Here is a 25,877-nt window from a genome sequence, read left to right on the forward strand (position 1 = left end):
CTAGTCTACAAAATTGTTGTTGTGATATTTCTGAACAAACTTTTAAAAAGTTACTCTTTTGACCCCACTGTAACACAAACCCCATAATTTCACGGTACATGTACAATGACAATAAAGGGCTATTCTACTCTACTCTATTCTATTTTTTGAAACCACAACTAGAAAAGAAAAAAAGAGTGTGGTTATTAAATGCATTGGCGTTCCTATGAATGTGGGGCAGAATGAGACTTGCAGTGGATTTGACTTGCGTACTTAAGTTGCTTTAAGAAGCACACAGACTACAATGAAAGGAGGGAAACATTACAGCCTTGCAGCAGATGACATCAGCTCTATTTCTTGTTACACAGATGTCAGCAGCACCATAAAACACATTTCTTCCAAGGTTGAGGAGAAACGGGAGGTGAAAATTGGAGTGAGGTGTGAGAGCTGGATTTAAAAAGCTAAAGCTGAATTTGATCAAATTTGTAATGTTCTGCACAAATACAAAGCCCGACTCACTGCACATTATGAAGAGCTCCGCAAAGTTAACTCAGTTTTCTCTCCTCTAAAAACTGTCAATGAAAGAGTAAATAACAGCTGCATAAAAACCAATTATGATGTTACTGGAGCCGTTCTGTAAGATTTTATTGCAGTTATGCCAAATGTACACAACAATGCTGCATTCATTACAGCGATAGCAGTGAGAGACAACCTCTCGACTTAATGTGTCACATTCAGAAGCCTCTGAAGGACAGCACTGGGTGCATTTTACTACCAACACAGACGGGTTTTAGTACGGGGAACTGGATGCTGACAGACGTCGTCCTCGAGATGACCAAAGCTGCCAAGGTGCAATTTTAATTTTGACAGTAGAACCCTGAAGCATTTCATGTGGATACTCAGTTTGACACACAATACAAACGCCAGCAGCAGCTAAACGGCCTGAAATGGACTGTTTTTAAAAAAAGAAAAAGAGCCAAATTTTCTTGCACACCGTCTACTTCTTAGGTGCAACTGGAAACAGTGGAGTGGGCACCAGTATTAGGACCCAGAATCCCATGAATTGAAGTTGAATAGCATGGTTTTATTTTTAGGGAAACTAAACAGCTGTTTGCTCACGTTTTTATACAACATTTTATTCAAATCTGTTTTGTTGGTGACTAGAGCAGGGGCGTCCAACTGCAGGCCTTGAGGGCCGGTGTCCTGCAGGTTTTAGATCTCACCCTGGGTCAACACACCTGAATCACATGAGTAGTTCGTTACAAGGCCCCTGGAGAACATCAGGACATGTTGAGGAGGTCATTTAGCCATTTGAATCAGCTGTGTTGGATCAGGGACACATGTAAAACCTGCAGGACACTGGCTCTCGAGCCCTGGAGTTGCCCAGCCCTGCTCTAGAGTAAAAGTAGACGGCAACATCCTTGCAGCAAGGAAAACTTGGTGGTTGCATTGAATCTTTTTACATTTGGTGACCAAATACTTGTGGAGACCAACTACTACCCAGAAGTTGAGAAATCAATGTATGTGATTGCAGGATGACAATCTGTCTTCAAACAATCTGGACTGACTACAATCACTCTCAGATATATAAACAGACAGGTTATTAAAATGGTGCAATCAGTCTGAGTCGGTGAGTGCAACTTGTTTGTGATGTGTCTCTTTGCAGTAGGGGACTCGACTCCTCTGGTTGCAGGCTGGTGGTATTCCAATATAAGAGTAAGGTTGCTGAGCAGTTATACCTCCATCCTGCTGCAACTGCGTCACTGCTTGTGTTGTAATTTCTGTGTCAACTGTTACGTTTTTAGTGTAAGTAGTTTGCCAGTTACAGACAAACAACTTGGCAGCAACTGGCAACTAGACTGCATAGTCAAACTGATAGGAGACAGACTCCATCTTATTGCTGTTTTACTGTCATGTTGATGCACCAAAGCTGTTTTGAAGACCGCAGCTAACTGCAAGTGGTCGCAGAGCTGGACCCGTCCCCAAACCGATCATCAAGAAGACGGCAATTTTACTGCACACACACTGGTCACACGCTGGCCTCCCGCCACTGTCTTCATTAGTGTGACAGCAGAATAAGGATTAATAAGGATTATACTTTATTGATCCCTGGGGGATCAATAAAGTATTCTGATTCTAATTAAAAATAGTGTTGTTTTTTTCAGTTTCTGAAATGAGGCATCCCAAACATTTGACAACCACTTCTTTAGAGCAACTTCTGCCTGCTTGTTTGTGCAAGGAGTTTAAGTTTGTACAAATACACATCAGATCACAGACACATGTAACCTGTTTACTCCTCATGCAAACATCTGGGAACATCAGATGTTTGCATGAAAATTAAATTCAAATTTATTTTAACTATATGTACAAGTGATGAGTCAGTGTATACGAGAAACTGAACTCATCATATATCCATCAGAAACTTTTTCTTTTTTCATTTTTAATTATATTTTAAACAGAGTAGGTGAATGTGGTCTCAGCTGCAGTTCCCATTATTCTTTACAGCACTCAGCAGGATTCAAACAGGAGTGTGTTACAGTCTCGGCTGCCCTCTTACTCCCTCTGCTGTTTAATAACTGTTTTTATCCCTAATTCTTTGGCAGTGTTACCAAAAAGCAAACATAACATTGATGTCATGAGTGTATCAGAACTCACGATCTCTCTGACTGTGTACAATGACTTCATGACCATCGACGCACACACGCGTCCACTCAGTGTGGATCCGTCTGTGAAGAATAATCCCTATTTTACCCTTTAATTCACATTCTACACAGCCTCTTTGTTGGTATGACTCCATATTTGTGAGCTGTTCTTACTGACTTACATCAGTGTTTCAGTCTTTAACTCAGTCTAGCATTAAGCATGAGCTGAAGATGGTGAGCAGCAGACTTCGGGATTCATACTCTCCAGTGAAAAAGGCTCCATTCATGCCAATAACCTCCCTGAGACAGCAGGTGAAAATAAAGCTGGCACATTAACAGGATAGCTTGGGTCTGTCAACTGTGCATTTACAAATAAAATAAAGTACCAGTGAGTACTGTACCTGTACAATACTGTGTGCTGTACTCAATATTGCTACTGCAGAGTAAATTCTACTGCACACAAAACTTTGTTATATAGTATTTTATTCATATTTGACTGAGCATTAATTACACAGCATTTCCACTATACAACTTCTTTATCTACCAGTCTGATAGTTACCACTGATCCCATTTTTAAAATCCTGGTAAACCTCGAGTCTTCTGGACTTCATCCTACAGTTTGTGTGTTTGATGTAAAGTCAAACCTCATTTTTTGATGTTGTGAACTTGTGTCACTCTTCTTTTTTTGGTGCACTCTGCAGAGAAAGTACGTACAGTTTGATTAGTGAAGTTTTCAGTGAGATTTGTGCTCAATACTGCGCTCAGTTAAAATTCTGGGATATTGATGTGATCAGTTCAGTAGCAGAGAGCGTTGTTAATGAGTTAATAAAATTAACAACAGGTGCACTAGAGTGATAACAATGAGACAACCCCCAAAACAGGAATAGTTTTACAGGTGGACACCACTGACACTTTTTCCTTCCTTATCTTTTATGACTGTTTTTATCATCCCTGCCTTTGGCTAGGGTCAGGGTCACTACTGGTAGCTCAGTGCAATACCTGGACCCTACAGACATTGGACAGGTAGTCCTCCAGGATGGCACATCAATGCATGTCTTTGCCAAAAGGTTTGCTGCGTCTCCCAGCACCAGTCTCAAGAGCAGGGAGGAGATTCTAGGATGCAGGCAGGTACTGCAGGAGAGCTGGACAGGAACATAGAAGGTCCTTAACCCATTAGCAGAACCGGTATCTGCTCCTTTGTGCAGGGAGGAACAGGATGAGCACTGCCAGAGCTACCAAAGGACCTCCAGATGATTTCTCTGACCAAATCATCAAAAACAGACTTCATGAGGGTGGCCAGAGGGCCCAACATCTTCTAGTGGACCATGTCCTCACTGCCCAGCACCATGGCGTGTGATTCATCCATTGAATATCAAAACAGCTCCACCAATGGCACCCTGTGGTCTTCACAAATGAGAGCAGATTAACCCTGAGCACATGTGACAGACATGAAAAGGTCTGAAGAAGCTGTGGAGAACGTTATCATCATCCAGCATGGCTGCTGGGCTGGAGGGACGCACGGACCTCTACAGGATAGGCGACGGCACCATGACTGCCATTAGGTATTGGGATGAAATCCTTGGACCCACAGTCAGGCCCTACGCTGGTACAGTTGGTCCTGGATTCCTCCAGCCTCTTGTGGTATGAGAGTATGCAGGCAGATCTGGATGGAGGAACTGATGCTGACTGTCCCCCACGCTCGCCTGACCTAAACCCAGTAGAACCTCTGGGACATGATGTTTCAGTCCATCCCAATCTGACAGGTTTCTCCTCAGACTGTCCAGGAGCTCAGCGATGAGCTGATCCAGATCCTGACCCATCTCAATGTGAACATGTACCAATGTTCTCAGGCTTGCATACAAACATGTGGCAAACCACAGAGTACCATTTTGAGTTGCTGCAAAGAAATTTTGTCAAAACGTACTAGCCTGCCGCATCATATTTTACTTTCAGAGTGTCTTTAAAATGATCAAACTACCTCTGTAGGTTGTTAAATTTGATAATTGATCTTTTTTATTTCCTGGATGACTGAGAACCTTCAGGGACACCATGGTATCAATCTGAGACTCCTACGTCACTTTGTTCTCAAGATACTGCATTCACAAACATCGCCCACCCGCCCAGCGTGGTGACGAGAAGGGTATACCGTCAATAAGCTGCAAGTCTGTCACATGCTTAACACAGAGACAACCATTCACACTCACATTTACACCTGTGGGCAATTTAGAATCACCAATGAACCTGACCAGGCTAACTGCATGTCTTTGGACTGGGACGAAGCCAGAAAACTATCCAAAAGGCCCAATGCAGCCGGAACGTGACGATTTTTGATGTGATTTTCTGAACTAAAAGCTAATGACGCACTCACTTTCTCAGTGCTGGCCGCCATCAGAGCGTCAAGTTCCCGAGTCCAGCCAAGAGCATCAACCAGAGCTTGCACACCGCTCACCACATCACCCAGCTGTGCGACGTCATTAGACCGGCGGCTCCAGGTGAACGGCCCCACCAAGTCCCTGTTGATGAGAAGACGGGGCACAGAACTGCGAACAGCTCCAGCAAGACTGGCAAAAGGCTCCACCTAAAGAGCAAAGAGTTAACTGCAGCCCTTTATGAACCCTCAAACAAGAATGTAGATCATAGGTGTCAAACTCTGGCCCGCAGCCTAATTACATTTGGCCCGCGAAGCCATACCACATTACTATTAGAGCTGGCCTACTGGTAATATATATATATATATATATATATATATATATATATATATATATATATATATATATATATATATATATATATATATATATATATATATATATATACATACATACATACATACATATATATATATATACATATATATATATACATACATATACATATATATATATACATACATACATATATATATATACATACATATATATATATATACACATACATACATACATACATATATACATACATATATACATACATATATACATACATACATACATACATATATATATACATACATATACATATATACATACATACATATATACATACATACATACATACATATATATATATATATATATATATATATATATATATATATATATATATATATATATATATATATATATATATGTTTTTTTTTGTTTTTTGTTTTTTTTTTCAGCAAAACTTGTTTGACTCCATAAGAAGAGATTCATTCTTATATCTGGAGGAAGATTTTTTTTTTCAATAAATATTAATGTTAGCCCGCGACTTTGTTCCAGTTTTGAATTTTGGCCCACTGTGTATTTGAGTTTGACACCCCTGATGTAGATGATGCAGTGACACTGCATGTACATGTTGCAGCTGTAACAGATGGTGCCATGGACATGCAGTGGTTATACTGTGGTTACTTTATCATACCACAAAGTTACCAAACAAACATTTCAAAGAGAAGATGAGCCACGTTGCTTTTCACCCGCCAAGCTTTACTTCCTCACATCTTCTTTTTTAAATAGCATCAAGTATTTGAACAAAGAAGCATTTTTTGTTATTTTGCTGTTATATCCAAGTTAGTTAATGACTTTCACCCAAGTGTTGTAACAATTCTTATATTTAAACTGATTTTAATTTGTCCAGTTACTTTTGAGCCTCTGAAAATGGCTGTGACTCCTAAACAGGTCTTCTGTTCATAACACAGCGCTTTTGTTTAAACCCTTGAATGAAAGTCTGAACAATCACGTTTCGATTGTTTGATTTAAAATCCAAACACTTACAGGCCTCACTGTGTGAAGGTAGTGTGTTTCCTGCCTGAGTTTGAAGCTCACCTCCAGTGATGTGCCCATGATGATCAGCAGGTCTGCCAGTGGGAAGTCTGTGATATACTTGAAGAAGTGTCGTGGAAGCTCCTCACCAAAAAACACGATGTCAGGCTTTACCACGCCCTTACAGGTGGGACACTTGGGGACCGTCCCACTCATCACATCGGGCTAACAAAACACAAAATGTCAAATTACTGTCTACAAGTGATTTTTTTTTCCAACTAAATGTTTTAAACTAATCAGAGTATGACATAAATACACCAGATTTCAATGAAAATACAACCTGAAAAATCCATTAAAAAAAGAAAGAAATAATTGCTTATTTGCAAATTCTTTGAATGAATTATGAGAACTCAAAAGTTCACCTGTACAAGTTTGAGGGAAAAACATATTTCTTGTAGACAGCAGATGCCTGTTTTTTTTACTTGACAGGAAAAACACAAATGCATTCGACTCATCTGAAACTTGCAGCCCAAACAAACAAAATCCTTGTTACAGAGGAACAGAAGAAAGCATAAATCCACACAGTTGACGTGAAGTTTGGGTCTTACAGCAACGCAGACTCTGAACATCAGAACGGAACAAACACTACACGTATCCTAATCATGTGCTGAACAGCTGCTCAACATCTCAGTCTGGTCATTGGTTTATTATCCTGCCAACTTAAGAAGCGCTGATTTCTTCCTTGCTTGTTTAGCAAAAAATCAATCAAATCAAAACAAACAACAAGGACATTTTTCACACCACCAACACCTGATAAAAAACAAAACAGAATAAAACTCAAGCTTGTCTGCGATCCCTGATACAGTGAGGCACGTAGAGCCCTTAGCACGGAGGAAACTTTCACCCTGATTTATATTAATTCACATGGCACATGTAACTTTCACATCTCTGAAGGCATCACTGATTACTGGGAAAAAATTCCATTCACCTCTAAAAATCTCACGACTCTACTGTCCTGAGTTTTCCTAAGAACACTTTGAGGGATGAATGTTGGGTTGTTTTTGGAGGTTTTCTGGCATTTTAGAATTCCATTATCTAGTGTCAGTGTACTAGTTTCAAAGTTGGAACGACTAATATAGCTATGAAAGCAAAATGAAATTTACAGCCAGAAGCTGTGTGTCACCAGTATGAGTAGCACTGTTCATCACATCCCAAATATCCAACTTGTCAAAAAAAAACCTAACGAAAAAAAAATTCTGAATCATTTTTATGCAATAGTGCGTTCTGACTCACTCTGAGGTCCTCGCCCTCATATTTCCTCAAGCAAGCGGTGCAGGTGGCAGTGGCAAACGTGCCGTGGGCCTCCACCAGCATCTCAGGAGGAATCCCTGCTACTAGAAATAGGCATAAACACAGAAAACAAGCACATCAAGTTCACTGTCACAGTCTCTGTGATGCACGGTTACGTCAAACAACTAAACTTCGTACGTCTTTCCAGGCCATCAATGTTCTGTGTGTACATCCGGAGCAGCTGACCCTTCTTGTGAAGCAGATATACAAAGTAGTGTGTCAGGTTGGGGCGGTAGTTTCCTGGATACAGCTCTTTGGCCAGGGCGAAGAAGGGATTTGGGTTATGGTGGAAAAAGCTAATCTCAAATATGGCCTCAGCGTAAGGCAGGTCATACTGCTGCAGGTTGTCATAGAGACCACTGCCTGGAGACCTGCAAGTGAATCCAAATGAAACTGTTGATCGAGACCAGAATGCACCTTGTCTTTACTGATATGGGTAGACGCCAGGGTAGGAAACCACAGCTAGCCATATTACCTGAAATCTGGGATGCCACTGGGAGTGCTGATCCCCGCTCCAGCCATCACCACGACCCTCTTGAACTGCTGCTCCCGGATGCTCTTCGCGATATCCTCCAGGGTCTGCTGCTTAGCGGACGAACTTCCACCGTGGGAGAAAAACCCTCGGGTCTGAGTCCAGCAGAGAGATCGTGCATGTCTGGGAAAAGTAAACGGCTGGTCTTGAGCCCCGATCGTGGCTCAAGAGTTGGCAGTTCATCTTGTAATTGAAAGGTTGCCGGTTTGAGCCCCGGCTCCGACAGTCTCGGTCATTGTGTCATTGGGCAAGACACTTCACCCGTTACCTACTGGTGGTGGTCAGAGGGGCCGGTGGCGCCAGTGTCCGGCAGCCTCGCCTCTGTCAGTGCGCCCCAGGGTGGCTGTGGCTACAATGTAGCTGCCATCACCAGTGTGTGAATGTGTGGATGACTGGATGTGTAAAGCGCTTTGGGGTCCATAGGGACTAAGTAAAGCGCTATACAAATACAGGCCATTTACATAGCACCCTTCTACTCAATTTGAGCACTCAAAACACTTTGTGCTTCACATACAGCGGGTTTAGTAAGTATTGAACATGTCACCAATTTTCTAAGTAAACATATTTCTAAAGGTGCTTGTTTGTTTGTGGCGCAGCTGCAGGGAGACCGACACGCCTGCTTAGAAAGTATGAACTGGGTCATGAGGCTGTTCTTGTGTATGTGTGGCTGGCAGCTGAAAAGCTGCAGCCAGGGATTGGAAAGCAGCAATCTAATACAGAAGTGTGCTGGAAAGTGAAACGTGTGGTCAGGTCCGTCACTCCTGTCACAGTGCTATTGACATGAAAGTCGGATGTTGGTAACAACTCATCCACACATGCAAAGAAATCAAAGCATAGATGTCCATAAATCAAGTTATGTGAAAAAATAATGAGACATGGAAAAAGTACTAAACACATGAAGTCATGACAGCAGCTGAACTCTGTCAGCTAGAAAGTGCAAATAATACCAGCTGCTTCAGTCCCAGTTGGTGTCATATTACCAAAGTATCACACAATAAACATCTGATGAGGGATAAAACCAAGGAGCTCTCTCAAGACTGTTGCAGCTTTGTTGTTGCAAAGCATACTGATGGCACTGCGTACAGAAGAGTTTCCAAACTACTGAAGGTTCCAGTGAGCACTGTTGGGGCCAGCTTGGAGCTGGAGTTCTTTTAAGTTTCCTGAAGGTGTTTCACCTCTCATCAGGGAAGCTTCTTCAGTTCTAAGAGCAAATCGTGGAGAGTCCCTAGTATTTAAGCCCTAGTTGGAGTTATCCCTTAAGACGGTTGTTGACCCAGTGTTGATCAAGGGCCTCATCACATGAGCCAAGGTGCGAAGAAAGGGCGTGGGGCATTATCAGCTGACGTTTCAGGGGAAACCTTGCCCCACCATGTGACCTACTGATGAACTGACACAAGATGTGACACTGTTAAGGCGCCTGGGAAGGGCTCTGAAAACTGGATTATAGGTGGCAGTTGTCATAAGCCCTGCCCTCTGTTCAAGGGTGGCTTCTGTCACTCCTCTTTCAAACTACCTGTCTTCTCTGTCCAAAATGTGAACGTTTATGAAGTGTCTGTTTGCTCTCTCCAGTGTAGAGGTCTGAGCATGCCTCGCTGCACTGCACAGCATACACTACGTTGTTTAGTATGTGTTTGGGAGTTTCAGAGAAAGAAAATAAAGTGTTTCGAAAAGCCCAGCCAATCACCTGACCAAATGAACATCTATGGAAAGAACTAAAGGGCAGATGGAACCTTCAGACATTTGAAGAGTGTATGGAAGAAAATCACACCTGAGCAATGTATGCAAGTTGTTTCTCCATAGAGGAGGCGCTGTCATCACAAAGCACTTTTAATTTGTCATTGACACACCCTCCGATGGATACACCAGGGGCAACTCGGAGTTCAGAATCATTCCCAGAGACACTTCAACACTGGGACTGGAGAAGATGCACTGATGTTCCCACTGATCCAACATTAGGAACGAGAATCAGAGTAACTCATAATAGGACATCACACGGCATCCCTATAGTTGTAATGCTCATTAGACTGACTAAAATATCGCTACATGCAGCGTTGACAGCCAGGTGATGCCTATATTGCATCACCTGGACTCCGCTGTCATGTTTCTTGTATCCATGCAGGTACCTGGACAGAACTGTTGCACCTTCACTTGGAAACGAGCTCCTTTGATCGAAGCCTAGAAATCAAATACTTGTGTCAAATATAATAGGTCATACATGCATTTTGTGTTGCATCATTTGAGCTCTCTCTGTGCACTAACCTTTAGCGGAGAGCGTCCAGCTTGCTCTTGACCGCAGACTTCGACAGAGTCTGGCAGGTAACAATAACAAAGAGCAGCTAACAGAAGAAGCCATAACAAAGCTGTAGGATTCAAAATAAACTTCACGCACACTTTCACTGCATGGCTCTTGCTGTCACCGTTTTACAGAAGCCGATTTTAGCTCCTTTGAAAATAGCTATATAGAATGACTGCCTACAGACCTGCAGAACTGTGTCCTTTGACCTCCTTTTTGACAGTTCTGTAATATACGACGATACAACTTAGCTTCACTTGCACAAACTTGCAATTTATAATTTATCCATCGTTTGCTTATTAAAAATATATCCCATAGCAATAAACATAAGGCGACTGACTGCACCCAAACAACTTAAGTTACAGAAAATCTTAGCTAGCAATAAAAAAAAACCAAAACGCCTCCTTCATTTCCCATAATTCTTTGCGCCTGGCAGCAACAGCGCAGTCCCATTACCACAACACGACAGGCTGCTTGACATTAGCTAAAAAAATTCAACAACACGTATTAGTATAGAATAAACTACATTTTGTCGCTATCATGAAAGATGTTACTGGGTACCTCAAGCAGCAGCAGAGTAACAGCCCCACGCCGGAGCTGGCGTCGGAATGGCACGCGCTGGAGGATTTGTACAACAAAAGGTACAAAAGTCGTAAGAAGTGGCAGCTAGCCGCTAGCGCTAGCCTAGCTTACATTAGCTAGCCCATTCATTGGAAATGCAAGCTGAGTCATGCACGGAGCTGAGGTTAGCTGTTGTAGCATAGCTTTAGCTCACGTTGGCAGTAAGCTTAAGCTCTAAATTCGGAACAAAATGATATTGTTTTCTAAACTCTAATTGAGTTTTAGGTTTGAGCCCAGCACTAATATTTAGGGCAGCGGGAGTCTATTTGTTGTGCTGTCACAGGTTTTTGTAGCTGTTACTGTGCATCCTTGCTAACAGTGTCAATTAACCGTAAAACAAGAAAACAACCTGTAACTGTTCAAACAGTCTTTTAATCAGTTTGACAAGCAATAATCGCGAAACAAACATCTAATTTCTCGCCTCCATGATATCAGGATTTGTTTTTCCTTATTATGTGTCAGTTGACTCTATATGCATTTGGTATTTTGACAGTGTTCAAACAAAGCAAATAATTAAAGACGGCCCTTTTAGCTATGCAGTGGCCAATTTTTCAGTTTTTAACCCTTATAAACGGATAATGGTTTGTAATTGAAGTTCACAGGCTAACTGAAAGTTCTGATATGTAATATTATAAAGTGGGAGACAGACTAAAAAGAAACCTTAAGGGAATCTGGTGGATCTGTTATGGGGGTGCTTTGCTGACATAGTTTGGATCTCCTGCTCCCTTAAAAGGAAGGGCCACTGCAGTTCAATTCTGTGTTGTTCGTCGTGATTTCAGCAGCAGGAAGGGACTCACTAAAAAGTGTGCTGCAGAAGGGGGGGACAAGACTAAAATAATGAGAACTCTGGTCGCTGACACTGTGGCATAGACTGTAGTGTTAAACCATCACCATTCAAACACCAGTATCGAAGTAACACGTGGTGACCCTCGTTGGCTTTTCCTTTGATTTGGCACAGATATACATATCTTCCCACTGGATGACTGTTCTCAGGAATGATAATTGCTTTCTGTTCCTGTCTGGCTATCAAGACCCCACACCTTTGGAGCGGAAGTCGCAAGTTCGATTCCCTAATAAGGGAGTAAGGGTCTTGGCTAGGCCCCCATTGCCAAACACCAAGCCCTGGAAAGGCACAGCTATGTCTTCAGCTCAGACACGACACATTTCACTGCATGTTGTACTCTGTATTATTGTGTATGTGAACAATAAAGCTTGTTTCCAAAAGATTCTGTGTAAATTCAGGTAGTGCTCAGTCTGTTTGGCCCTGTTGGTCTAGTCTAGTCCATAGAATGAGTACTACTCTATGGGGGTGTCGTGTGTAGATGGGATTTTTGGTGAATAAAGTCTCTCAGCTCTTCATTGCACTCTTCTCATATTTTGATGTAGTTTTTTGGCTGATATCATGAATTAAAAGGAACTGGCAGTTGTGACTGATTTGAACTGTTTTCTTTGTTCTGCCCTTAGATTGTGGCATCAATTGACTCTGAAGCTGATGGTCTTTGTCAGAGATCCCTGCTTCAAAACAGGCGATGGTATCATACAGGTAACTGCATCTCAGCCACTCTTTGTAATGCTTTACACAACATACAAGAGTAAGCATGATTGTCAGATATTGAGAACAAAGTAATTCTGTTGCCTTATTTGTCAGAAATGTATCAGTATTTCAATAGAGTATTACCAAAAATTGAGTTATACTTGACCCCCCCCCCCCGGCAGTTTGCCAGGTGTTTATGTATTTTTTTTTTTTTACACTATTGGAGAGGTGGAGGGGTTAGCTAAAACCCCTTTCGGCTGTGTGGTAAACAGCAGTATATGAGTTCCAGCTGATGGCATCACAGGTGCCTCATTGGACCAGATCTTGGTTTTTTTTTTTCCACTAATCCAGGTTGTTTTAGCTGCACCAGACTGTGGTGATATATTATGTGTTTGCACTGCAGCTTCACAGCACTGGATAGTCCCACTGAGACGCACTGCTGTGGTTCAGTAGCAGGGCCAGCGCTGGCCACCCAATGCCAGTCTGTTCCTCTGCCCTCCTTTTCAAAACTGTGCTGCAGACTAGAGAATATACTGTTTTTAACGCCCCATGTTCACATCAAAACATATATTATTTGCAGTACTTGTTTGTACTTTCACTTCAAACTTGTTTTACTTTTAGAGATCATTTTTAGCTATAACACATCGGAATTACTGCTAATACAAGCTGACCTCTGTCAGTTTGAACTGCTTCACCCTGAAAACGTTGCAGCGTTGAACATGAGTGGGTTCTCATCTTTACATACTTTACCTGTTTGCTCATTCACAGCTTCTTATTTTTATTATTGGACTCTAGCTTTGCATGACTCATAGTTCATTTGCATGGACTCTTGATTTAAGCCCCTGTCTATTTAAGCCAATCTTTTTCTTATTGGCTGGCCCCAGCAGGCAGAAGGTTTGAGCAGCAGGTGGGTGGGGCTTCTGTGCTTACAGCCAGAACGGCGTTGCTGCAATGACAGGGTTTCCTTACACATACTGTGAAACATTATCATGTTTATTAGTGCTTAATATGAGCATCCACCTTTGATACAGGGTGTAGAAAATAAGGAGAAGCAGAACAGGCCTTCTTTAAGCACATACATGCATAGATTTGACCAGCATGCAAATGGAAACTACATTTCATAACGAAGTATCTGTACAGTTCTGCTGAAAATGAGAAGTGATGCCACTAAATTATTCCGACGCCTACATGGTCTCTTGTCATTGTCATAATTAGTTTATCTTGAATATTTAAGTTTATGCAGCAGCAGTTTGTCGTACATGTAGACTTACTGCATACTAGTATATATTAAAACATATCATACCAAAGAGGCCCTTGGTACAGATATTCACTAATGTCATAGCTACATTTCTAAGGTAATGAATAACACTGTCCACTAAATATTCTCTCTTTTCCGTTTCTTTTTTTTCCTTCCAGCTTTATGAAAATTTCATGAGTGACTTTGAACACAGGTGAGTTGTTCATCCGCTTGTCCTAAACAGAGCAAATACAAGTATTTACTGTTTTTTACCTGTTAATTTATAATTTTTGTTCCTTTATCAGAATCAATCCATTGTCGCTGGTGGAGATTTTACTGTTCGTTGCCAGACAAATGTCAGGTACGGAGAAATGGGAACATTTTCTTTCTGTTTTAATTCATTTTTTGGCATTAAAATCCAACGCTGTTTGTGTCTAGATCAAAAAGATGCCATCGTTTTTCTTGAAAAGACCAGGGAAAAGGTAAGATGACCAGACACCAGCATGACAGGTTGCTTTGAAGTTACATTCTGTAAAGTGCACTTTTGACCAAACGTCTGCGCGTCTCCACCTGGTTCAGGTGAAAAGCAGCGAGGAAGCAGTGATTCTCTGCAAGACCGCCATCGGCAATCTTAGACTTGAGATCAACGACGTTCCTGCCACAAAGGTAAAACTGAGCGAGGTGTTGGCAGACTTGAGCTCAGATATAGCATGTGACAGAGCGTTTCCAACTGCCTGGAACGTTCACGTGATGTTTCTGCCTGTTAGCATGAGAAAAACCAGCAGCTGTTAAACCCACAAGTGCAGTCCAAATGGCACTTGGGTGTAGATATCCTTGAAATAACTCGTAGGTGTTAAGTCATCGTTTTCTTGCTGCCACACTCATGCACACCTGACATTTTCCCTTCCTCCAATCTTTGCGCTCATTGTACAAAAATGTGACATCTCCACCTCCTTCCTCACAGACGTCACAGTTCACAAACTCCAAAATTAGGATGAATGCACAGCCTTACACCCAAGCGCATGGAGAAGAGGGAATCAGTGAAATCTGTATTTCAAAGACAGTCAGTTGAGATAAGGTTATATATTCCAATTGAGTTAGCGTAAATGCTCAAGTTAGAGCTATATGGGCTGCAACAACCTTCTTTTTTGTGATATTCACTGAAGTCAGAACACATGTTGGGTGGTGGTGTCACTGATGGACAAAAAGTGCAGCTGTTTTCTGACTGGCTGTGAGAGAAACAACAGGACACAAATGAAAATGTTAAAAAGAAGTAGGATGTGTATAAAATCCAGCTTCACTTTGCAGCCATAGGAGTTGCTGCCTCCGTGGCCATTAAGAAGAACACAGGTGTGGGGCACTTTCACATCACCTTCCATCTTTTTTATACAGTCTGTGGTAAAACGGGGTGTTAACCTGATCCACGTCTGTAAATAAAGTGTGTGTGGAGAGGAGAAACCCCCCGAGGTGTAACAGCTTCAGGTTGGGTTTAAAAGCAGTGATCCATCCACTTATCGCCTTCCCTGTTTTTTCCACTTGTAGAAAGAAATTGAAGAAATTGAGGAAACGTTGAATAACTTGCCTGGAGTGACGTCAGTCCACGGCCGCTTTTATGACCTCTCCAGTAAATACTATCGCCTTGTTGGAGACCACGCTGCCTACTATAAGGACGCCTTGCGCTACCTGGGCTGTGTGGACATCAGATGCTTTCCAGGTAAACAACAGCATGAATTAAGCTGCGTGTCAGTCAGAACACAGCAGATCACTCGTATTCAGTTCATTTTGTAATTGTTGTTCACAGAGACGGAGAGGCAGGAGAGGGCGTTCACGCTCGGCCTGGCTGGACTCTTAGGAGAGGGAGTTTACAACTTTGGAGAGCTGGTGGGATTTGAACTCTGTTAGCCACATGTTGTGTAGCTCGACCTGCCTGTGCTGATTACTCGTGTGGCTTCTCTGTGCAGCTGATGCATCCTGTGCTGGAGTCGCTGAGGAACACAGACAAGCAGTGGCTGATTGACACACTATATGCCTTCAATGCAGGCAATGTGGAGAAATTTCAGAGCTTAAAGTCTGCCTGGGGCCAACAGGTGGGGACTCATTTTAATGCCTGAGATGTGTGTAATGATGACTTGTCATCTATAACAGCTGAATTTATTCTGACACATGAACTGGAGTTTCTGCAGGTGCAGGAAATAATCAATAACCCCGTTTAAAAGTCACAAATAAGTAACGGTAACCTCAGGCAAACATGAATAAGACCTTTGTAAATAAAGTTTGAATTTTTCAGGTTTAGGTGCTGAGTGCTTGTTTTTAAGACCTCTGCCTGTGTTTCTTCTCCCTGTCTTAACTGCATTTTGTTGAAAAATCTTTAATCCAGAGATGATCTGGCAAAGTCTTCACGTGTATGTTTGGGTCAACTCACTGTTTTCTCTGTTGGTCACAGCCCGACCTCGCGTCACAAGAAGGTAAACTGATGCAGAAGATTCAGCTGCTCTGCGTCATGGAGGTGGGATTGCCAGTTAGGTTGTAAACACTGATGTGTAATGACGTCAGTTTGTCCACAATAAACTGAACATCTTCTCGTTCCCTTCCAGATGACATTCACTCGTCCTGCGAATCACAGACAGCTGACCTTCACTGAAATCGCTCAGAGTGCCAAAATCCCCGTTAATGAGGTCAGTGCGGTCAGAACGTGTGTTTAATCAGGGTGTAACTCTGATAATGAAATTAATGCTCACCTTTGATAACTGGAGATAATGTTGTTTGTCCTAATACTGGTCACATACAGCTGATCCTCGTGTAGGCTGATGGTTGTATCGGTCTGTTTGTAGGTTGAGCTGCTTGTGATGAAGGCTCTGTCTGTGGGCCTGATCAAAGGGAACATTGACGAGGTGGACCAGAAGGTGCAGATGACCTGGGTGCAGCCCAGAGTGCTGGACCTGCAGCAGGTTGGTCACAGTGATGCCAGCTTTCACTGTTTACAGCTTCGTTGGTGGGCTGATGTTATCTGTTTGGTACTCATGTGGGTATAAGCATTTATAACAGCCGATAGGTTTAAAAAGGTCAAAAATAAAGAAGACCGACAAGAAACACCCTTCAACCATGAGTGTCGATGTTACAAAGCTTAGCCACCAGAGGGCAATCTGCAACTTCCCCGACAAGCTGATTCAAGCAGAATATAAAGAAGCAGATAAAATAACTGCACATCAATGTTATGTTTGTCTGAAAGAAAAATATCGGCCCTGATTTTTCAGTCTCTAAATTTCAGTATGACAGTTAAAAATCAGTATCTGTTGGGCTCTTTTTTAATTCTTCTTTAAATATAGAAACATCAAACACTCTAAGCATGTAACAAATGTGTACAGCAGCTCACCCAGTAATGGGACCTGAAATGCCCGTTATGTCGACAGTAGTTATGATTACTGTACCTGTTGGTCTGACTCTCCTGTTGGTCGCTGTTTCAGATCAAAGGGATGAAGGAGCGTCTGGACTTCTGGTGCGACGACGTGAAGAACATGGCCGTGCTGGTGGAGCAGCAGGCCCACGACATCCTCACCTGAGCAAGACTGACCCCGAGTCCTCAGAGGGAAGCTTCACACATCTGTTTAATTTTGTTACTGTCACCATTTATTAACAGCCTGTAAATTACACTGTAGTATTTTACACAAAAATACGTTTGGTTGGAACACCATATGTACTGGAGCAAAAACTTCCAATAAAGTCTTTATAAAAATCACATCCATGTTTCTAATGATCTATATCCATATATAAAATGTTGAAACACCAGTAACATTAGCTGAACCACCTATACGTGGTTTGTGCCAAACCTGCAGTGCTCTTTCAAATTCTTCATCACATTCGCGGGAGATCAAAATCCAAAGAATTTGATTTATAATCATTTCTTTAAAAATATAGGTGTGTGTGCGATAGGCTTGTAGTCAAGACCGCCTAAACCAAGACGAGACCAAGACAGGAGGGTATCAAGACCGAGACAAAAAAGTCTTTAAACTGCAGCCAGATGCTGCTTCGTTTACGGGTATCAGGCATATTTATGTGTTCTTGCTCTCGCACAGCCCTCCTCACCGCTGTCTCACTCACTCACTGAGAGGACAGACGCACGCTCCACTTGACTGTCGCGTCCATCACCCTCTGTTTTTCACATAATGATATTATCTTATATCCTCGCATGTGATTGGCCACAATATGGAGGGATTGGAGCATAGCTGAGCCACTGTGCGAGAGCTGAGCAGCCAAAGGAAATTAAGTGAGCGGCTCTCGCTCAATGGGAGTCGACTCTGATTCATCACAAAGCACTCTCTAAGCACGGCTCTTAGAGCTGATGCTTTTGAAATGACACATTATCGAACGTTACGTTGTGTGTCATGGATACTGTTGACTCCAAATCTCCCGACCACTATGTCGATCTGAGACAGTGAGACCAAGACCACATAGAAGTGTTCTCGAGACATCCAGCTTTAGTGTGAGACAGACAGACAATCTTTGTGGAAGATTTAGTTGAGACTGACCCACCTGTTGAGGTGGCGGCAGCATACACATAATATGATCACTGCAGAAGGATGATGACTGATGACAAAGCCAGCCGGCGATGATTATTCGTATCTTGAGAACTAACCATTTCACTTCGTGTTGATCACGTTGCATGAAAATTGGCGGCAGTTCACCAAGTGCACTACAGAGGGCACTCTAGATGGTCTCATATAAACCTGCTTCAGGATGGAAAGCTCAGATTTTATTGTCATTTTTCAAATACAGCATCAATAATTTGTGTGAACTGAAATAAAATAACATTTTAGGGACCTTTTTTCTATTTTGCTTATAACTGACTAGTCATCCAGTGACCTTAACCTGGGTAATCCTCCTTTCTGACTACCAATCACGAGTCGAGTTATAAAGAAATGGCCTCGTTGTTCTAGTCTATGTGACTAAACGCATAAAACCAGGAAATATTTTCAAGTCACTCTTTTGCTTCACTTTTCAAGCGGGGATGTTTGGTCTTTCGTACACAGGTTGTATTTTTATTTATTTTCCAAAAACTAAAATGTAACGATAAAAGGAAAAAACTGTGAAATTGAATATACCAACTTCTATCACTGCATTACTGTGATGACGACAAAGCCTTAAACACCTCATTATTCTGATCACGCACTCTGATTCTTCTCGTCATTATCTTACATTTGTTTTCTCAAGATTACAACAATCCCATAAATATTACAGCAATAATTGTATGACAAGGTCTTATTTAGTTTTTGGGAATGTAATGTGCGGCGGTATCAGTATAAACCAGCCACTGAACACATGGAGCTGATGATCCAATAGATAGAGGATACTTATTCAATTATTACATTTTCAGAAAGTCAAAGGAAAACTGGCAGCCTGACAGAGGCATGAGAAGAAAAGCCAACGCACCCAGAAAGTATCCGCGATGCTCACGTGTTCCACATTATCTTACAGCCTTCTTCCAAATGATTAAATTCATTTTTCACCTCACAGTTCACACATGTTACCCTGTAATGATGAAGCAAAGCGTTTGCTTGAAGTTCTTGCACGTTTGATTCAAAATAAAAACACCATTCTGAACATTTCTGCAGTATTGAAGGTCCCAGTGACCTTTATTGTCCTTTTCTTCGATGTTATATTTTCATATTTCTTGTAATAAATTTGCAAGAATTTCAAGCAAACCTTTTGAACTTAATAATTTTAGAGTAAGGCTGTATGACAACAGGTGGAACGAGTCTAGTGCTGTGAATTCTTTCTGGATGGAGCGTAAATCAGTAGGATTTCATCTGGTGTCCAACATTTAGTCCAGTAGTTCCCCAGAAACAGCATCTCAGTCTGGACCAAAGCCGACCAACCAGTTTGCTGTTAGCACAGTTAAATTTGACTACATCTGCTGAGGTGCATAAAGTTGCCATTGAGGAGTACTGCTCGCTTTTACGCCCTTTGGGTTACTACTGTTTGAGCTTATTAAGAAATTTAAAATAAAACCTGTGTTTCTTACAACTCTGGTGCCAGTCTGCTGCTTATGCTGCATGCCGTAACAGGAGACATATGTAAGGTTTAAAAGTATATTGCAAATTCCTAAGATTAAAAACACACGATGGCCCTGATTTACCCACACAAGCCATTAAAAACATATTTACACTGGCAGCCGGGTAAAAGATAAAGCCTCTTGAGAAAATAAGCGTCAGTGTATCGACTGTGGAGCTGGAAAGCGCTGCCGCTCACAATCCCGCTCTTTGGTAGGATTAAACACTCCAACACGCTTCTCTTTACCGGCTTCAGTTAATTCAAAATGCAGCTGCGCGTCTTTTAACAGGTACGAGAATCTATGAATGCATAACTCCAATTTTAGCCAAACTACACTGGCTCCCTGTTAAATATCGCATAGATATGAAAATTCTTTTATTCACTTTTAAAATTCCGAATAATTTAGCGCCCAGCTATCTTTCTGAACTACTCCACTTATACAATCCCAACAGAGCACTTAGATCGTCCAATCACAGGCTCCTAGCACAACCTAGGTCTCGACTGAAGTCCAGAGGTGACCGGGCCTTTGCATCCGTGGCACCCAGACTCTGGAATAACCTCCCTGTTCATATTCGTACTGCCGAGTCGATCCAGTCTTTCAAATCACGTCTTAAAACTTATCTTTTTACTTTGGCTTTTGATTCTAACTAGTTGGCTGTTCTAGCTTGTTGTGTTGTTACCTATCGTTTGTTGTCCTGTTTTATTGTTTTTTTAATTGTGTCATCCTTTTACTGACTGTGAAGCACTATGGTCAACACTGTTGTTGTAATATGTGCTCTATAAATAAATTTTGATTTGATTTGATTTGATAAAAATAAATATTGAAAATAAAACAGCTGCACACACCTGTAAACAACCCGACATACACCGTGATAAAAACACTGCGTCCTCACGCTGAAAGCTTTAGTTCAACTCTGCTGTGTAATAAAAAAAAACCAAGTCATGTTAAGGATTTATTTTAACTGGGCAATCAAAACATAATCTATTACTTGGCACCAGGTACGGAGGAAAGGATACTAAGTAAAAAGTAACTTGAAAATGCATTACTTTTTTTTGAGTAATGACCCAAATTACTCTAATTACAAGCTTAGCTGCTAATGTTAGCTGCTAATTTTAGCTACGTAGCATTAACCTTAATGTTTATGTGATACTGCTAATAATAACATTAAGAGAGCATATGCAGGTAAGAACAGGTCTCTCTCTGTGGAGTGTCAGGACCTGCTGAAGGTTTTCCAGCAGGTTCCTCCAACAGCAAATCTGAATGCTAACATCACCTTATGTACTTTTGTTATTTGGGAACTAACTGGTGGGAACAGTTATCACACACTGAAAGCATCGTGTGCTTTAATTTCTGCCTGGTAGGTTGACTTATTTCCATTTGGTTTGGTTTTCTGTTTCTCTGCGTTTCGTTATCAATGATTTGGTCATAGTACCAGTCAATGACTGCGTTAGCAGGAAAGAACATGCAAATCATTTCACAATGATAGTATTACATGTAAAAACATAGTATTGTAGAAAAATATAACTTGACTTAAAATACATCAACAGAGACATTAATAAACTATCTGGATACTCTGGAAAATATGCAAATATCTACATATATATCTAAATGTTTTGTTATATCTTTTCATGGAACAACACTGAAGATAAGACACTTTGAGACCATGTAAAGTAGTCGGTGTGCAGCTTGTATAACAGTGTAGATTTGCTGTCACCTCTAAATAACTCAACATACAGCAATTAACATTTAAACTGCTAGCAACAAAAGTGAGTACAGCCCTAAGTGAAAATGTCCAAATTGTGCCGAATTAGCCATTTCCCTCACTGGGGTCATGTGACTCATTAGTGTTACAAGGTCTCAGGCGCAAATAGGGAACAGGTGTGTTAGATTTGGTGTTATTGCTCTCACTCTCTCAGAGACATAAAGACCTGGATGGCCGCTAACTTTCTGCTTCTTAATTCAGATAAATGGTAAATGGTAAATGGCCTGCATTTGTATAGCGCTTTTCTAGTCCCTAAGGACCCCAAAGCGCTTCACACTACATTCAGTCATTCACCCATTCACACACACATTCACACACTGGCGATAGCAAGCTACATTGTAGCCACAGCCGCCCTGGGGCGCACTGACAGAGGCGAGGTTATTGTACTCGGCCCTGAAAATCTTAGAAATATGGTATCTAACCAGATTCTTACTCTGGATGGCATTACCTTGGCCTCCAGTAACGCTGTGAGGAACCTCTTCTGTGGAACCAGCTTCCAGTTTGGATTCAGGAGACAGACACAATCTCTACTTTTAAGATTAGGCTTCAAACTTTCCTTTTTGCTAAAGCATATAGTTAGGGCTGGACCAGGTGACCCTGAATCCTCCCTTAGTTATGCTGCAATAGACGTAGGCTGCCGGGGGATTCCCATGATGCATTGAGTTTTTCCTTTCCAGTCACCTTTCTCACTCACTATGTATTAATAGACCTCTCTGCATTGAATCATATCTGTTATTAACCTCTGTCTCTCTTCCACAGCATGTCTTTATCCTGTCTTCCTTCTCTCACCCCAACCGGTCGCAGCAGATGTCCCCGCACCTCCCTGAGCCTGGTTCTGCCGGAGGTTTCTTCCTGTTAAAAGGGAGTTTTTCCTTCCCACTGTCGTCAAAATGCTTGCTCATAGGGGGTCATATGATTGTTGGGTTTTTCTCTGTGTCTATGAAGCGTCTTGAGGCGACTTTTGCTGTGATTTGGCGCTATATAAATAAAATTGAATTGAATTGAATTGCATTGAATTGCATTGAATTGCACTGAATTGCATTGAATTGAATACTGGTCAGTGGAAGTCTAACATGGCTCATTATGGCAAAGAACTCTCTGAGGATCTGAAAAACAGACTGTTACTCTACATAAAGATGGCCGAGCCTGTAGGAATGATGCCAACACCCTGAAACGGAGCTGCAGCACGGTGGTCAAGCACATACAGCAGTTCAACAGGACAAGTTCCTCTCAGAACAAACCTCGCCATGGTCGACCAAAGAGGTTGAGTACATATGTTCAGCGTCATATCCAGAGGTTGTCTTTTGAAAGCAGATGCATGAGTGCTGCCAGCATTGCTGCAGAGGTTGGAGGTGTGGAGGTCAGCCTGTCAGTGACCATACTGCATCACAGGAAGCCTCTTCTAACGATAATCCACAAGAAAGCCCAGAAACAGTTTGCTGAAGACAAGCAGACTAAGGACCACCTGTGTTCTGGTGAGACCAAGACAAACCTATCTGGTTCAGATGGTGTCAGGGGTGTGTGGTGGCAACCAGGTGAGGAGTACAAACACAAGTGTGTCTTGCCTACAGTCAAGCATGGTGGGGTGATGTCATTGTTTGGGGCTGCATGAGTGCTGCTGGCACTGGGGAGCTACAGTTAACTGAAGAATCCATGAATACCAACATGTGACATACTGAAGCAGAACATGATCCCCTCCCTTCAGACACCGGGCCACAGGACAGTATTCCAACGTGCTAACAACCCCAAACACACCTCCAAAAAGACCAGTGCCCTGCTAAATAAACTGAGGGTAAAGGTACGTGACTGGCCAACCATGTCTCCAGATTTAAACCCTAGTGAGCGTCTGTGGGGTATCCTCAAATGGAAGCTAGAGGAGCGCGAGGTCTCTAACATCCACCAGCTCCACGATGTCATCATGGAGGAGTGGGAGAGGACTCCAGTGGCACCCTGTGAATCTCCAGTGAACTCCATGGCCAACAGAGTTAAGGCAGTGTTGGAAAATAATGGTTGCCACACAAAATATTGACACTTTGGAGACACTTTGGACATTTGTAGTCACTTTTGTTGCCAGTAGTTTAGATATTAATGACTGTGACAGCAAATTAGTTATACAGTTTGTGATGGCATGCCACACATGGTAAGCTCCACACCTCACCACCCGTTGATTCACTTTAGTTTAATTTACAGTCACTACTTTAAAATATTCTATTTATTGTTCAATATCGTTTCTTTATTAAATGTATTCATTTTTCCATCACACCTTCCAATGTTTATATGGCGTGCACACATATTAACCTTGCAAGGTCAAAGTTCTGTTTTATGTTATATTAATACATCTTTCTTTGTTTGAGTTACCTGGGGGTTGGTGTCTCCTCCTGTGTGGCAAAGGGCTGGGAGAGCTGAAGTACTACTGACAGCCTAATTGGATTGCACCACATGCTTCATTGCCTGGGGGGTGTTTCATGTTTGTTTAATTGTTTTGTATTAGTTGGTTATATGGCAGCCATCTTGTTTTCCCCCGTGTGTGTCATTTGGTTTAGCTAAACCAGTATTTAAGTCCCCCTGTGTGTCATTTCAGCAGGTCAGTTTATCATATGTTTGTTTGAGGTTTTGTTAATTATTATCTTGAGTTTAATCTATTGAGTTGACCTCTTTTATTGGTCTGCCTGTTTAAGTTTTGGCTTTGTTAAATATGTTTTCATATTTTTGGGTCAATAAAACCCCTTTTTTGAATTAAAACCACCTGTGTCCTTTATGCTTTACTGCTTGGTCCCTGACACAGTTATACAAGCTGCACACTGACTACCTTACATTGTATCAAAGTGTCATAACTCCAAGTTGTCCCATGAAAAAGTATATCAAAATATTTAAAACATGTGAGGGCTGTACTCACTTTTGTCAGATACTGTATGCTAAATTGTCCGTAAAGTCTCTCCACTAATATGCTTTGTACCTTGGAACTTATACATTTGCAGACACTAACCATTTCTTCTGCACCTGTGGTTAAGACTGTATAAGAAGCAAGAAATAAACAAACCCCTTAACAGATAAGACCACATCAGAATCACTGAAACACTGAAGAAACACTGAATATCTGCGTGTATCTAGTATTGCTCTCTTTTCTTTTTTCTTTCAGAAAACCATCTACCACGATGCTTTCAAGCTATATTTCTGCCTCATTTAGGTCATTTGGACCTTAAGTTGGGTCCATATTCCTTTGTGTATTCTCTTTGTTAACGGGCAGAAAAGAGCATCATGGAGGTCTGGCATGTATCAGTATGCTTCAATGAGCAATTTTACCGGAATTAGACGTCATTTAGAAGACGTGAAAATAGAAAATGTTCAATTCTGCACTGATGAGCAGAGAAGAGGGAATCAATGAACAAGAACTGCTGTGGAATTACATTAATTAAACACAGGTTTAGCCATAATTTCATTATGCATGTACAATGACAATAAATTCTTTTCTATTCTAGCTCTGATTTTTGCACAAAATCAGCGCAAAAACCTGCATTTCATTAAAAAGACATCTGTTTACGGTTGTTTTTTAGGATCAATTAAGATCAGTTAAGACCATATGTGGCTAACACTGAGGAATGTGGAATAAATGTAAAAAACAAACAAACCCAGAATTAATAGAGAAAATTTGAAAAAATAATACATTAAAAACCATGTTTAAATTTAGAAAAAAAAATAGAAATTGAATAAGTGAACATTACAAATGAATGAATTATATTTGGTGTTTATTTACTTAATGAATCTATATTTTATTGTTATTTTTAAGATGTTAAAAAATACATTTATCTATTTAATTTAGAATTTTGCTCATTTTGTATTATAAAGTTATAAATATTTTCATTTATCTGGGTCAGCACAAAGTGCCACACCTTTTCCTTCTGTGTCTCGGAGAGAGCTTTATGTGTTCTGGCTGTTCGCACCTGGCATTACGTGAGGTTCTGTTGTCACGGTCCAAACTTATATGAATAAAAGATACAGCAAATGTAAAATTCATAAGACCTTTATAATCTATTTCCTGTGGATTATCTCTTAGTCCTTCATTTCCTGCTCACCCAAACTGACACAAAACTTTCTAATATCATCAATTCAGTGAATAACAATACATTTACTGGATAAC

At 41.3% G+C, this 25,877-nt stretch overlaps 2 protein-coding genes across 3 annotated transcripts; one reads left to right on the forward strand and one right to left on the reverse strand.

The window, feature by feature from the left end:
• Positions 1 to 3,096: 3,096 nt before the first annotated feature.
• sirt3 (sirtuin 3) lies at positions 3,097 to 10,988 on the reverse strand. Of its 2 annotated transcripts, none has more exons than XR_014892769.1 (8): positions 10,503 to 10,988; positions 10,367 to 10,418; positions 8,187 to 8,366; positions 7,850 to 8,082; positions 7,655 to 7,755; positions 6,425 to 6,586; positions 4,990 to 5,134; positions 3,097 to 3,316 (listed from the first exon to the last, which is right to left on the reverse strand). XR_014892769.1 is itself a non-coding variant. In XM_085277400.1 (8 exons), exons 1-8 carry the CDS (start codon positions 10,594 to 10,596, stop codon positions 3,293 to 3,295), a joined length of 1,056 nt encoding a protein of 351 aa, XP_085133526.1. In that variant the 5' UTR covers positions 10,597 to 10,988; the 3' UTR covers positions 3,097 to 3,292. The 2 variants fall into 2 exon arrangements, 1 of the variants encoding a protein (XP_085133526.1); XM_085277400.1 differs by having other exon boundaries at positions 4,990 to 5,199.
• On the forward strand, positions 10,960 to 17,666 carry psmd13 (proteasome 26S subunit, non-ATPase 13). The gene is made up of 13 exons (XM_085277389.1): positions 10,960 to 11,177; positions 12,622 to 12,700; positions 14,108 to 14,142; positions 14,234 to 14,289; positions 14,367 to 14,410; positions 14,508 to 14,594; positions 15,471 to 15,642; positions 15,730 to 15,809; positions 15,890 to 16,015; positions 16,372 to 16,434; positions 16,523 to 16,603; positions 16,760 to 16,876; positions 17,393 to 17,666. The coding sequence occupies exons 1-13, from the start codon at positions 11,077 to 11,079 to the stop codon at positions 17,486 to 17,488; spliced, it is 1,137 nt and encodes a 378-aa protein (XP_085133515.1). The 5' UTR covers positions 10,960 to 11,076; the 3' UTR covers positions 17,489 to 17,666.
• The last annotated feature ends 8,211 nt before the right edge of the window (positions 17,667 to 25,877 follow it).

The sequence above is a fragment of the Mchenga conophoros genome, linkage group LG1 (genome assembly GCF_057382185.1).
Source record: "Mchenga conophoros isolate Kocher_MC1m ecotype Shallow Benthic linkage group LG1, M_conophoros_male_GT1.1, whole genome shotgun sequence".
Lineage (NCBI taxonomy): Eukaryota > Metazoa > Chordata > Actinopteri > Cichliformes > Cichlidae > Mchenga > Mchenga conophoros.

What these genes read in the sequence shown, in the direction of transcription:
- psmd13 (XM_085277389.1), top strand. Translation starts at nt 11,077, where the DNA reads ATGAAAGATGTTACTGGGTACCTCAAGCAGCAGCAGAGTAACAGCCCC. An exon ending in CAGGCGATGGTATCATACAG is followed by an intron (nt 12,701 to 14,107) that starts GTAACTGCATCT and finishes TTTTCCTTCCAG; the next exon opens with CTTTATGAAAATTTCATGAG. An exon ending in AGTCTGCCTGGGGCCAACAG is followed by an intron (nt 16,016 to 16,371) that starts GTGGGGACTCAT and finishes TGTTGGTCACAG; the next exon opens with CCCGACCTCGCGTCACAAGA.
- sirt3 (XM_085277400.1), bottom strand. Translation starts at nt 10,596, where the DNA reads ATGGCTTCTTCTGTTAGCTGCTCTTTGTTATTGTTACCTGCCAGACTC. An exon ending in CATTGATGGCCTGGAAAGAC is followed by an intron (nt 7,756 to 7,849) that starts GTACGAAGTTTA and finishes GCCTATTTCTAG; the next exon opens with TAGCAGGGATTCCTCCTGAG. An exon ending in ATGAGGGCGAGGACCTCAGA is followed by an intron (nt 6,587 to 7,654) that starts GTGAGTCAGAAC and finishes GTGTTTTGTTAG; the next exon opens with CCCGATGTGATGAGTGGGAC.